A 15,199-nucleotide genomic window follows, 5' to 3' on the forward strand; every position below is an offset into this window, starting at 1 on the left:
AAAAAAAAAAAAAATAACCCCATCACTGGATCGCCGTATCAGAAGAAGTTAAAATAAAAACTCCAGTATGAGCTCAAGTCGATTGAAAAGCGAAACAGCAGCAGAATGTAGTCCTAAAACCACCAGAAGGCATCTGAAGTGAAGGGTTTCAATCATTTAAAGTGACTGCAGAAACCATGTCTTCTTGAACAGCACAAAACTAAAATATTAACTTAAATATGCCACCAAATACCAGACTTGGGATGAAGAGAAGTGGGAAAATGTAATTTTCTCAGATGAGGAAAAGTTTAATCTAGATAGTCCAGATGGATTTCAACACTATTGGCATGATAAAAATTTGCCCAAAGAGACTTTCAACTCGGCATAGTGGAGGAGGGTCTTTAATGATCTGGGGGTGCTTTCTCGTCAGCTGGGACCCTAAAGTTGCAAGTAGTGAAAGGTCGGCAAACATCATGAAGTACGTTTCAATGCTTGAAAATGCTTCTATCAGGACTGAAGGTCAACGTCTGTGCGGAAGAAATTGAATTTTTCAGCGAGACAACGCTGCGATACACACTTCGACAAGCACGGGAATACTTTTCTTCAAATAATATAGAATTGTTAGATCATCCACCATGTTCTCCGGACCTTAATCCCATTGAAAATCTTTGGGGGTGGACGGCAAAAGAAGTGTTCAAGGATGGAACCCAGTATGATTCGATAAAGGAACTTTCTGATTCAGTTTTCAGTACATGGGATAAAATTTCTTCGCAACTGATAAGAAACTTAGTTGCAAGCATGCTGAAGAGAATTTTTGAAGTAATTCGTAATAATGGAGGCTATACTAAATACTGAGACCCTTTTTAGTCATTTATAATTGCCTTTTTGTTAGATAAATTATCAGTGGTCTTATCATTTTGACCAGGTGAAAATGTTTTTTTAAAAAATAATTATTAGATCAGGGCTAAGGTTTCGAATGAAGCAGATTTCATTTTTTTTCCATCATATTTTCCCTTTTGGCAATGGTTTCAACCTATATATATCTATCTCGCCTACAACTCCCTTTATTTGTGGGTACAAATATGCTTAAAATAGTCAGCCGAAACTGAGAAAAATATATTGTATTGTACCTATTTACTATGCCTCCCCACGGGACAGAGTTAGACACCAGGGTCGTTTTTTAACGTGGAGAAAAGGTACAAAAATAAAAATTGTCTCAGTCGTGAAGGATTTCTCCTCCACCGAAAGAGAACAAGAAATAGAAGTGCAGCATCTGAAGAACAGATACTACACTTTGATCTTGTCCCGAAGGCCAAGCTCATTGTAAGGAGGGTGAGGATTGTAGATAAAAACAAAACAAACTGTACATAGATTTTAACGTTGAAAATCCGAATTTTGAATGTTTTATTTATCTTTTGAAGTGTGAAATTCATGGAATGTTAATTATCTTTCAGATTTAAAAAAAAAAAAAAAAAATCAATAACTGCACATCTTGCTAAAAATACAGCGATTTTGTTATATATTCTCCATTCCTTAAATATTAAACAAAATATTGGCAAGACATCAGATTTTTTGCACGATTGATGACATTTAGAGGAGTTTCTACTAGTAAGTAGTGTAATTTTAGATTTTTCACCAATTGTCAAGAGTCCAAAATGACTATCGCAAAACCGCCTATTATCAAGTCCGAGTTAGACTGAAAAACAAACTTTCAGAGTCTAATTCAAAATTGATTCAACTTGTTTTAAACTAAAATGCTTCAAAATAAAATAAAAACACATATTCAGGTAACTTAGATTGCTGATAGATCACAGCAAAATTTGTCCCCATGCAAATTGGCCTCTTTTTGCAAAGTAAAGAAGAATTAATTATCGCTTTAGTGGAAGTAGATAATCAGAAATGGACCTTTCGTTGTGATCTACACCAACCTGACACTGACCGGCGATGAAAAATTGAATTCAGAAACAATTATACTGGAAATTTGTCAAGACTGGTCACTCTGACTCCAGGGAACACCGTTGATAATGAATTGTATTAGATTTGGTGTGCTTATAACTAATTATGCACTTCTGCAGTTTACGGACTGTTTTTTATAAAAAGAAATTTAGATAAGATTTTCGGGCAGTTGCACATTGTCGCGGGAGAACTTTTTTGGTTTTGTTTGAAGAGTGCACATCAGGAGGAGGCAATGCAATTTAAAACCGGGAGAATCGAAAAAGATAATAAATAAAAATAACGGAGAACAAAACATTGAAGATTTATTTGAATTAAAATAAAATTGAGGAAACAAGTTTTTGCTATTTTTTTACGATAGTACCGTACCCAGCGTAGCATACCCCCCCCCCCCAGTTAAGAACGTCTTTTGAGGTGGGCATTTATTTCCAAAGCCGTTCTTAACATGGGAAGGTTGGGGGGGGGTGCTTATACCGTTTATTTATTTTTTTTTTTTGGAGCTCATGCAGAGAAGATATTGTTCTGTAGTATTTTCAGTACTTGTTTAGGTTAAGCAAAAATTAAAATATTGAGAAAAAAAAATATTGTACGTACTCATTATGGATAATGTAAACTTCAGACCAATATTTTTTTTTTTTTCAGTAGAAAGGAGCAAAGACCAAATTTTAAAATAAAAGGTTTAATCGAAAAAAAAAAAAAAAAAAAATTTTTTTTAATCGGTTTTCTTTAAAAATTTCATGAAATTCAACGAATTTTAACTTAATCCAATATATATATATATATATATATATATATATATAATGCCAAAAAAAAATAAAAATACAAATCAATGGGTGCTTCTATTCTTCATTTATAAGAATTTGTCTATATTTATATTTCATGTACTTTTTAAATAAAAGAATTTAAGCAAGGGTCCGAAAAGTCCGCGCTTTTCGCTGTTAGCAAAAGCGGTGTTTCCTTTCTTCCAGTTGTGAAATACGGGTGCCTAAAAGGGCCATAATTAATTATTTCAAAAACGTAAAAACACATACGCATGAGCCGTCGTTACTTGTGCATGGAAAAAAAAAATAAATATGGGTCACTGTACTTGAAAAATGATCACATTTCACTCAGTTTTTGCTGTTTAAATACAAACCACCCGACCAATTTTTTTTTTATTCTCTTAAAAGAAATACATAAGTTTTTGATTTAATATATTTTATTTCTTTATGCAGTGAATTTTTTTTAATTAAAAAAATTGAATAAAATAAAAAAAAAATTGCTGTAGATGTCCGATATTTACTGGACAATATAACCAAAATTTGAGGTTTCACTTACAAAACAAAACAAAAAAAAAATCAATGGTTTTAAACTTTATTTTACAGGTAAATTTGCACAAAACTTGTTTTAAATTAGATTATTTTATTTATTGATCTTTTATCTTCAATTTGTGATATATAAATCTGAGGTGAGAAAATTAATTTATTTTCATTTTAATAGACATTTCAAAATGGGTGGGGAGGGTGAATTTAAAAAACACATTTGTCTAGAATATATTTGGTTTATTGGAAAGAGCATAAATTTCACATTAAACCTGCAAATATCGTAAAAATTGAGCCAATAGAAAATTGATAGATTTTTAAATTGAGAAAATTGAAAAAAAAATTTAACTTGTAAAATTCAATTGATTTCATTACGTAGAAAAAAAAATGGCTGCATGAGCTCGCAGGCACTTTATAAACACTTTTCTAAAAAATATTTCTATTATTTTTCAAAAACTTTAGTTTATTTTGGAAGTATATTCCATAAAAAAATTAAACCATTTTAAAAAGAAAAATTACGAGTTTTGCATATTTTTATTCAGTTTTGTGTTAAGGTGTAAAAATTCCAAAAATTCTGACACCTAGCACATCCCTCAAAGGATTTTTTCAAGGCAACAATTGGCACTTTTGCATTACACGGACAGCACAATTTTTTGTGTTCGTTTTTTACAATTTTTTGTATTCGTTTAAACTGTCGCCAGGTGGCGCTTCTCTAGGTGTATCAGAATGTTTTGGAAATTTGTCACCCTTAACACTGCGAATAAAAAATATAACGTCATTTCTCTTTTTAAAGTGAGTCGTTTATTTTCTTTATGGAATATGCTTCCAAAATAAACTATTAAAGTTGTTTAAAAAATAGAAATTTTTTTTTTTTTTTAAACAGTGTTTACAAAGTGCCTCCACGCGTTCATGCAGCCATTTTTTTTTACATAATGAAATCAATCGAATTTTAAGAGTTAAATTTTTCAATTTTTAAACTTTATAAAATTTTTTCTATTGGTTCAATTTTTAAGATATTTTCAGGTTCGATGTGAAATTTTATGTTCTTTCCAATAAACCGAATATAATATTCTAGACAAGCAGTTTTTTTGGTTTTTTTAATTCACCCCCTCCCATTTTGAAATGTCTATTAAAAATAAAGATTTTCTCACCTCAAATTCATATATCACAATTTGAAGATAAAAGATCAATAAAATCCAATAGTTTTGTGCAAATTTACCTGTAAAGTCAAGTTTTTTAAAAAACCACGTTGATTTTTTTTTTTAAGTGGAACTCCTATTTTAAAAATATTGTCTAGTAAATATTAAGCACTTACTATAATTTTTTCTATTTCATTCAATGTTGTTTTATTTTAGATATTAAAAAATTCATTCCATAAAGAAATAAAATATTTTAAATCAAAAACTCGTGTATTTCTTTAAGAGAATAAATAAATAAAAAAATTAAAAAAAAAAAATGGAACATTTGTCGAGGGGGTTTGTTTATAAAAGTAAACTTATGAGTGAATATGATCATTTTTCAAGTACGGTGACCCATATTTGACTAACTTTTGTAGACAGCAAACACGTGTCTACAATAGAAAGGGGAGATTAATCATGGAGCTTTTAGGCCACCGTAGTTCTCAGCTGGAAGAAAGGAGACAAACACGCCTTCTGACCATCTGATATGACAATTTAAAGTCACGGTGTTTTTTTTTTTTATCCTTGCTTAAATCTTATTTAAGTACATGGAATATAAAATATAAATATGGATAAATTCTTAATGAAGAATGAAAATACTCATTGATTAGTATTTTTTTATAGGTAGGTGATTTTTTGGAATTTATATATATTTATTATATTCGAAGGAAATTAAAATTCGTTGATTTTCTTGAAATCTTTTTTAAAGAAAATCGATTTAACAAAAAAAAAATAAAAAATAAAAATTATTCAAGTTTTTATCACGCATTTTTAATGGCGACTTCTGACACTACTAGCGCAGTGCAGCAAAGAACAGATAGTACACAGAGTTCCTATTTACAATGCCTCCCCACGGGACAGAGTTAGACACCAGGGTAGTTTAACGTGGAGAAAAAGGAACAAAAATAAAAACTGTCTCAGTCGTGTAGGATTTTTCCTCTGACAGAACAAATTGAAGTGCAGCCTGAAGAAAAGATACTACACTTTGATCTTGTCCCGAAGCCCAAGTACGATTCACTCTGAAAGTTTACAAATAGCCGCTTACTGACTGGGCACATTTTTTTTTTTTTTTAACCTAAATCTGTTTTTCCAACTTTTATTAGTTGGAAATTAACTTTTCAATCGAACTATTTTGCATTTAACGAAAAGTTGAATAAAACAAAACATTGCAAACGAAAAGAATTTCGACTAAATTCGTTCATTTATTTAATTTGAATTCTTATAAAATAGTATTGATTTTTAGTTTTTCTAGAGATTACAATATTTATTCAAAAAGTTCAAATTTATAACGCCAAAATAAAGTCGATTTTATTTTATTATTTTCATTCAAATTTCAGTTAAATGAACGATTTTTTTTTCCATTAGCCCGCGTGTTTCGTTTCATTTTGCAATTTTCATTTACCAAGTGGTTGCGTGCATTCATTTTTCGAACGCTTTCGGTTAAAATAAACAATGTCTTTTTAGAATTATATATAAATACATTTTTATACAATAAATATTTTGGTTTTCAAATATTTTTGTGTACAGAAAATGTTTGTTTTTTGCTTATTATTTGCTCAGTCATTTGACAAAGAAATTGGAGTTATCGCCCCTAACAATGGCGCCGTCCGTGTAATACAGAAGTGCCTAATAATTAATGATCAATGTACGCTAGAGTAAGACTTACCTTTAAATAAGCGTATTCAAGTTTGTTTTAAACGAATAACACATTTAAAATTGTCACCGACAAGTAGTTTTTATATTTTATAATCCATATGTATTTTGAGGTTTGTATTACAATCCACAGAGGTACGAAAAAGTTGTAAAATAAATGTAATCTAAAGCAAGATTATATTCGGTTCGAAAAACAATATTGAAAGGAACGCTACCGGGGAACAAGAAAAAAAAAATGGCCGCGAAGTCGCTTTAGATCTTTGAAGTCTCAATAATCACTTCAAAATAAAAACAAAATGGTAAATTTTCAGATTAGGTCCACCCACCTCCACAATTTTATTTTAAATTACGACTTTTAAAGGTTTTCGGTCATGCTGAATACGAAAATCGCGTGGAAATTTTGCAGAAATAAGTAGTTATCGATATATAAAAACTTGTATTATGCATTGTCTTCTTTGGCGGCCATCTTTGTTACGCGCGTAGATTTGTTTATGGTGCGCGTATAAAACGATGGCTGCCAAAGAATACAATGCATTATTCAGCATAACAGAAAACTTATAAGTCGTCATTTAAAAGAAAATTGGAGGTGGATGGACCTAATCTAAAAAAAAAAAAAATAAAATAAAAATACCTATTTCTTATTTTAAAGTCTTTGTCGAGACGTCAACGAAGCGATAACATTTTCTCTTGTTCATTGGTAGCGCTCAATATTACTTGTTTTTCGAACAGAATAAACATTTTACTTTTTTTCTTATTACACGGGGGTCACCACTTATCAAGGCCCGAAGGCCACTCAGGGATAAGGGTTATTGCGTGTACAGTAATCAATGAGATAGTATTGTAGTAATCATTAGTATTGGAATGATATGGTATTTGATAGAGTGTCTTACTTAAGGGGGCGGTTTGTCAGGAGTTTGTTTATGTTGGACCTGAAGACATCCAAGTTGTAGTCAGGTGGGAAACAGGCAAGATGGCAGAGAGTTCCACTGGCGTGCAGTTCTAAGAAAGAAGCTTTGCTCATGGAATCTACGTTTTGATTTAGGCACAGATAAAGAGTGGGGAAAATTATTGACAGTAGTTTCAGCCAGACGTGTGTTTACTGTTTCTCGTGAAAGATTGGCGGACGGGGGTGGAGACGAGAGATTGGAGCTCAGACGAGCACCTGCCATTAATAGTAACTTACATTGCCTTTGGTAACATTTTTGTTGACAACCTTTCTCGTACCTCTGTGGATTATAATACTAATTCGTACCCCGTATTGTTTTTACTGGTCGCCATATTCGTTTTCGCGCCACGCAGTCAATAAATTGTTAGGTACAGAATAGTTACAAAACACCCACCTCTCCCCAGGTTAAGAATGGGTTTCTAAATAACGTTATTTCAGCAAGAAAACTTCTCTGCACAAGTACCGCCTTTCATTAGGGGATACTTTACACAAACAAATGAAAGTTGGCAGATGTACGACTTAAAGTGATTAGTTATGAACAGTCATTGAATGAAAATTTTATTTACAAATTACTTGAATTAAAATAAAATTAGTTTGTTTTATTATTGAATTCGGGAGTTTTTCAGGGGATTTCTTTTTACAGGGGGTACTTATGTATTTTTGGTACAGCGCTGAAATATTTCGAAAGCCATTCTTAACTTTTATTATTATTATTATTATTATTATCCAATTGTAAGGTTAAAGTACAGAATAGGTACAAAACACCCATATTTTTTTTTTTTTTTAAATAACGTTATTATTTCAGCACGGATCAATAAGTGCACTTGCACTAGTACCAAAAAAAAAAAAAAGAAAAAAAAAAGGGAGGTACTTATGAACTTTTGTTACCGTGCTGCAATGTTATTAAAGCTATTCTTAACATGGGGAGGGACAAGATATCGTAAAACTTGAAAATACTATTTAAAAAATATAGTGCGGTACCAAACGTACATAAACACCGAAATAGAATAACTTATTAAGATGTTATGACAGAACATCTAAAAGCCGAAAAGTTCAAGATAACCGTTTATTTAATAACACACTCGCAATACGAGTTAAAGTAAAAAAAAAAAAAAAAATAGGGGGAAAGAAATAGAGAGAATTGCCAATGGCACAGAAAAAAAAACAAATGACGCTAAGGAGACGAGACACCCGTATTTTTCGGTAAACACATGCTTATATAGTTTAAGAGTGCCTTTATTTAATACAAAAAGTAAAGTAAATAATAATTTACTTACCTTGCCACAGTTTGGAAGCGGCGGCCTTCTCCCTTCCGTGGTAAAATAATACAATTCCGACCAAAGGAGCACGGCCATTAATAGATGCTTGGTAGTAGCAGAAGACATTATTTCCTTTGATCAGCCCTGGGTTTGTTTCGGTATATTTGTTTCTATTAAAGTCGTGCGTGTATAATTAATACAAACGGTTCACAAAGAAGTCGAACCATTTAATAATTGGCTGCAACCCGGGTATCGCTTTAATAACATTTTCAAAAAAAAAAAGGGGGGGAAACGCGACGAGAACGTGAGGATTTTCACCGATTAATTTTCGTTATGTTGTTTCACATCGTGCAGGTGTGACGTAGTTTCTCATTGACCAATCAAATCGCTTAAAAATGATACCCCCGTAACTTCGGTTATCTGTTTATTCATTCACCCTTCCTTCTCTCCTCTCCCCCGTCTTGTCCTTTCATTTTATTCACGAAAATCCCATTCAGCCTCTTTAATTTACTCTTGATATATTTATCAGAGTACAACTCGAAATATCCGAGTACATTGCTAAATATAGACAGGAAGAATAGAGGTTCTTATTTAGAATTCAACCTAAAAAAAAAAAAAAAAAAAGAAATACTGAAAAATATTTATGGTGTACGTAACCGTTACCAAGCAAAAACGTTATGTTCCAAAAATCACATAAATTGACCAAGTATATTTATTAACAAAAACAGTCATTTTATGAGTAAGCGACAATTTGTATTTTGATCTGCCATGTTGTTTTTTTTTTAAAAAAAGGAGACAACTCAATTCGAACTACCGAGATTGAAATCAGTTTTGTAAAGAATATAGTTGACCCGTAAAAATGCTAAAATCGTAAAAAAAAATAAAAAATAAATAAAAATAAAAAATAAAAATAGGGGACGATTATTATCCAGTATCAAATAATCTTCATTTTTTTTTGGAGTATGATATTTTTGTTCAGTGACGGATAGGTAAAGATTTTTCGGTGCTTCTATATTATAATAACGAAAACATATTGAATTCCAAGTAAAACAAATGGTGCCTGCGTAATTGTCATGACACAAATAGTAACATATCCAAAAATTATGGAAATCGGTAAGGTAGAAAAATAATTATTAATGAAAAACAGTTTTTGATAAAGTTTATGCTTGGCCTTCGGGACAAGATCAAAGTGTAGTATCTGTTCTTCAGATGCTGCACTTCAAGTTCTTGTTCTCTGTCAGTGGAGGAGAAATCCTTCACGATTGAGACCATTTTTATTTTTGTTCCTTTTCTCCACATTAAAAAATGACCCTGGTGTCTATCTCTGTCCTGTGGGGAGGCATTGTAAATAGGAACATTTGTCCGACATTTTGAATTACGTTCATTACGTGACGTAAGCATCAGAACTTAATTATCTCCCCTGTCAACTTATTTCCTTTTTAGTAAACGTAATATAGCGATTTCACAATTTTTTTTTTTTCATTAATAATTATTTTTCTAACTTATTGTTTTCCGTATTTTTAGATATATTACTATTTGCGACATGACAATTACGTAGATATCATGTGTTTTACTTGAAATTCAATATTTTTTGTGTTATTATAATAAAGATGTACACCGATTTTTTTTGGGGGGGGGGTAAGATTATTAGGTTAAATTCTGGACAAAAATCAAATAATTGTTAAAAAAAAAAAAGAAAAATATCCTGGCGCTTCTTCGTTACAATAGCGAAATTAGAAAATCTAAATATTGAATTTCAAGTAAAATCAAATAGTATCTGCTCCATTGTCATGTTGCAGTAATGAACATAGTGTTAAAAATTTGACATCATGCCTCCCATTGTATTTGTTTGTATCTGATTGGTCCAAATCAGATTTGTTGATTGTATTTGCTGCGGAGCATTTCGCCTGGGCGGACTTTTTGTATGCGTGCCTTTCTTTTTCAGTTTCCATAAAGACAACCGTCTCAGAAAGATCTATGGAACTTACCCTCTGCATAAGAAGCAATTGGGTGCCTCTCTACTTAGTCTCCTTGAGATTTTAAGCCTAAATAATTAGGCTCAATAATTATTATTTGAGTCTCCCTTAGACTTTTAGGTCTGAATTGTCGACCTGTTATTAAGGACCTTATCCTTCCATGAACATTAATTATGAACTTCTGTAATATCGTCTCAATGCGAGAATTGAATCTTTTTCATTAGAAGGCATCATATCGACCCCCCTTCAAACGGCTGTAAACTCAGATCTTCGAAGACAGATGAACCTGCTTCCAGTTCCTGTTGAAGATGAAAAACTATCGCCTTTCGAGGTTGTTAACAGCTCGTTTTACAGAAGCAAAAACGGGCATTCCATTTTGCAACGGAGGAACTAATAAAATTTGTATTGAATTTTAAGGTAGGCCTTTGTTGTGTTCGTCTTATTTGTTTCTCTGTCATGAAGTAAAAAACAGGTGAGTTAAATATCTCACAATATCTAAAATTTACGAAAGGCGATAAGGAAGAGAATAAATTATTAATGAAAACAGTTTATGAAAACAGTTCGCGAAAATTAAATTTTGCTAAATTGATTAAAGGTTTTTTATGTTTTCAGAAAATGATTATCTCCCTTGTCCGATTTCCTTTTCTTTTTTTTTTTTTAAATAAATTTTTGATAACTGTCTTCAAAACCTATTTCCATTAATAATTCATTTTCTACCTTATCGTTTTTCATAATTTTGGGATATGTTCATTACTGCGACATGGCAATTAAGTAGACAGCATTGGTTTTACTTGAAATTCTATATTTTGAAATTCGGCTATTATAAAGAAGCACCAAAATCGCTATATCAATTAAACAATGTGACTACTACCTCTCTGTGAATTTCTCGCCTCAACGTAACTTTCTCATTGTTATTTATTTTATTTACTACTAACCTGGGTGGCCGGCGTTGCCCGGGTGTTTGGAGGTGTGTTAAGTGTTGAGACATTATGTTGAAAAAAGATGATGATGAAGAATCAGTGCAATTCCGATCCTAAGTGTTAAGTAATTCCTAGTAACAAAGATGGCGGCAAAGAATCAAATGCAGGTTCGTGACGGAGAAGACGGCAAACTGATTGAAATCCAAAGTTCGACAATTTTTATAGTAACTTTGGAAGCTTCTGATTGGTTGGTTATTATAACTTGTGGTTATAAAACCGATCGTCGAAATCATTGGTGTCATACACCCATTAGGAGTCAAAAACATTTTAACCATGTGTGTGTTGAGCAAAAAAAAGGAAAATAGCAGTAGGTAGGCAGGCTCCAACCCATGACACGAAGGCGGAAAAGAAAGTGAAAGAAAACCTGACATCTTACCGTTACTCCATGATGCGACTGGAAGTTTGGAACGTTGAAATTAGTAAAGTCATTCCAACCGATACGCTGACTTCCAAAAATGGCGACACATAAAAAAACTACCCAGTTAACGGTAAAGAAATTAATGTTTTTAACCAATTTTTTTATATTTGTTGTCCGAAGGATCGAGCTTCAAAACGATATTGATCATGTGAAAATCTGTCGCCCCTGTCGAAAGTTTTAGGTAGACATACAAACATACATACATACATACATACATAGATATATACATGTAAACAGACAGGTGAGATTTATATAACAGACTAGCGAGGGGTACCCAGCGTTGCCCGGGTGTTTGGAGGTGTGGGGGGGGGGGTTAAAAAAAAAAGTAAGTATGAGGATCGAACCCGAACCCTTGAGGCAAGTTGTAAATTAAAGTGTGAAAAAAAAAAAAACGTGCGACGTTAACGATTGCCCCATCGCGAGAGGCTAACGGAAACACGTTTGAATTAATTTAATTACTTGGATTTAGCAGATGCCCGTTTTAATGGGTTAATGAGGTCAAGTTTGACTGCGGGATTTCATTTACTGCTAAACGCCCTCCCCCCAAGATGTTATAGGAAAAAGACTAACCCACATGCGGCGAGCGACAAATATTGAATATTTATCTTCCCGAAATCAAGCAAATTAAATAGACAGACGAGCTTCGTTGTTAACTGTGAGATATTATGATTTATATGTGATATAAAAAGTTGTGAAGTGAGCGACCGCTTCTCTGAAAAAAGTCTTTTGTTGACATACAGAAAAAGCGAACACACATACATACATACATACATTTTTGCTTTTATATATTTAGATTACTCAAATATTTATCGCAAACACTATTCTAAAATTTGAAAGTGAGCATTTTTTTTAAATTTTAAATCAATCACGAAATCAAATCTTCCAGAATTCACTTGACTCTTTTCGTAAACAAGTCACCCATTTTAATCTTTTAATAGGTGAAAAAAAAAAAAAAAGCAAAGAAATTACTTTGTGACCCACCAAAATTGAAAAAAAGAATTTTAAAGCATTTAAACTGCTGAATAGAAAATCATGTAAAAGATTGTAAGCTTTGAGAGGGCAATCTTTAACAATTGCACTCCCAAAACAAAGATGGCGGAAATGAATGCAGTTGATGCAAATACAGAACAGAAGCCACCAAACACGAAACGAAACACGAAACTCCTGAGCCGAATTCTCTTCCTGATCTACATCCAAATCACATCCTTACATCATTCGTATACATTTATGCTGACAACACTACAATCTATGGTAGCACATCAAAGACCGTAAATGACTAAGTTCTCTCTGATTCTCTCTCCTCTGATCTTAAGTACGTGGTACAATGGGGAAAGAGGTGGCTGGTTACTTTAAATGCATCTAAAACCAAGCTTCTATCTCTACACCATCTACACTCTAATGCCAATCTGTCATCGGTTGAAATGAATGGCTCTCGTCTTGGGGAGGTTTCATGTTTTGACAAGCTTCTGGACTTGACCTTTACTCCTGACCTGAAATAGAACACGTATATCAAATGCATTGCCAAGGTCGCTGGAAAAATGGTGGGATCCTTCTACAGCTCCAGTAAATATTTCACTCCTGATGCAATACTCTACCTATATAAAAGCCAGGTGATAATGGAGTACTGTTGCCACATCTAGGCAGGAACTGCTAGAAACAGCTTATCCAGCCTTGACAGAGTTCAAAATAGACTTTGTAGCTTAGTGGGGGATACCCGTTTCTCTTCCCTGCAACCTCTTTCCCACAGAAGAGATTTTGCGAGCCTGTCTCTGCTTTATCATTATTTTCATGAAAAGTGCTCAGCTGAGCTTCAATCTATCGTCCCCCCTCGCCAAACTTTCATGAAAAACACTCATCTAGTCAAAATCACTATCAATAATTTCCCACACTCTTTATCTGTACCTAAACCTAAATGTAGATTCCATGAACAAATCGTCTTTCTTAGAACTGCAAGCAAGACTTGTATTATCATGAAAGTCATGGAAGAATAAAAAATAAAGAAAATTTTTATTTTTTACATTTCTATAAATGAAGAAGTTTTTTTTTAAATCTATACATTAATACAGTATTGTCACAGTTTCCAGATTATAAATTATTCGATCGGGAGATCCTATTTATCAAAAAGGAGGATAGATGTTGATAATTTAATGTTCGTAGTATGTTATCACATTCTATCCTCCTTTGTAATAAATAGGATCTCCTGATCACTGACGCAATGTAAAAAAATAAAAATAAAATAAAATAAAAATGATGTTGCTTTTAGGCTGTATGTGAAATTAAAATATATCTTCTTGGATCCAAGTGTAGTATCTGTTCTGTCTAAAAATGGTATAATGATATTGTTGGGTTTCTGTTTGCGCCGGGCGTCCATACAAATATACAAACATATAAATATGTCACAGACTCCTATAAGGATATTGGAGATAAACCGTAATAACGAGATATATTCTGACACTACATTAACCAGATTACTTAGATAAATACTTTTACAGTTCTACAATAATATCGCGGGGTCTCCATTCATGCTGAACATTCACAGAATGCCCAGCAACAACATCTTATATATGAAAGATACCACTGTTGAATTTCCACAGGCCCCGCTTGTAATATATTAAATATATTAACACAAGAAGTGTTGAAACTGGGATAGTTTTTTGAAATGTGGTGTTTCTGTATGGTGTCGCATTTCATTTCATGTTTGGTAGCTTCCATTCCATATTGGCATCAACCAGATCCATTTCAACCATCTTTGTTTGGGGGGTGCAGTTGTTACAGATTGCCTTTGAGAGTCAGTATTAAATCTAATATATAAACGGTTATATGTCTGTCTGTCTGTCTTCATATTTTCAAACTCTATCTCTATCGAAACTAAAAGTTGCAGAGGTCACGTTGGTACAGTGGTAACGTCATCAGCTTTGAATGCTACAGTTTCGGTTTCGATTCTAGCTGATGGCACCAAAATACTTTTCTTTTTTTTTCACTTTTGAAATCACGGATCTATAATAATATATATGAAATCTAGATAAATTAAAATATCATATTTAAGCATATTTTATGCTCGGGCAAAGCCAGGCGTCCCTTTCCCCACTAGTCTAATATATAAAAGGCTATATGTCTGTCAGTCTGTCCGTCTGTTTCCATATTTTCAAACTCTATTACTTCGAAAACTAAAAGCCACAGAGCGGTGCTAGAAGCCTCAAATAATTGTATGAACCATTCTTTTATGGGTCTTTAGTCAGTTAAAATAGTTTTTAAGGGGTTAAAAAAGGCTCACAATTGAAAAAAATCGTTATAAATTTTGTACACTCATCTTAGTTTATTCTTAATTTTTAATCAGTTCATATGCGTGTCACGTTGATACAGTGGTAACGTTACCAGCTTAGAATACTTTGAATGCTACAGTTTTGCTTTTGGTTTCAATTCTAGCTGATGGCACCCAAAATACTTTTCTTTTTTTTTTAATTTTGAAATCACGACTCTATAATAATATATATATGAAATCTGGACATATTAAAATATCATATTTAAGCGTATTTGTGTATTTTACGACCGAATA

General features: G+C 32.6%; 2 protein-coding genes across 2 annotated transcripts in view; one reads left to right on the forward strand and one right to left on the reverse strand.

Annotated features, from left to right (window-relative positions):
- Nucleotides 1-8,616, reverse strand: part of LOC145260648 (uncharacterized) — a gene marked incomplete in the record, with an annotated part of 115,975 nt that extends 107,359 nt beyond the window's left edge. The window contains 1 exon segment of the mRNA XM_080118985.1: nt 8,288-8,616. Within this exon segment, the coding sequence (XP_079975111.1) occupies nt 8,288-8,395 (108 nt within the window).
- Nucleotides 8,617-10,203: 1,587 nt separating this feature from the next.
- The window catches only part of LOC145260650 (uncharacterized), a 69,998-nt gene continuing 65,002 nt past the window's right edge, over nt 10,204-15,199 (forward strand). Inside the window, exon 1 of the mRNA XM_080118987.1 lies at nt 10,204-10,662. The gene's annotated coding sequence lies outside the window, so the exon portion shown is untranslated. The remainder of the gene's footprint in view (nt 10,663-15,199) is intronic.

This window comes from Euprymna scolopes, chromosome 36 (assembly GCF_053919585.1).
Source record: "Euprymna scolopes isolate OS-2025 chromosome 36, ASM5391958v1, whole genome shotgun sequence".
Classification (NCBI taxonomy): Eukaryota; Metazoa; Mollusca; class Cephalopoda; order Sepiida; family Sepiolidae; genus Euprymna; species Euprymna scolopes.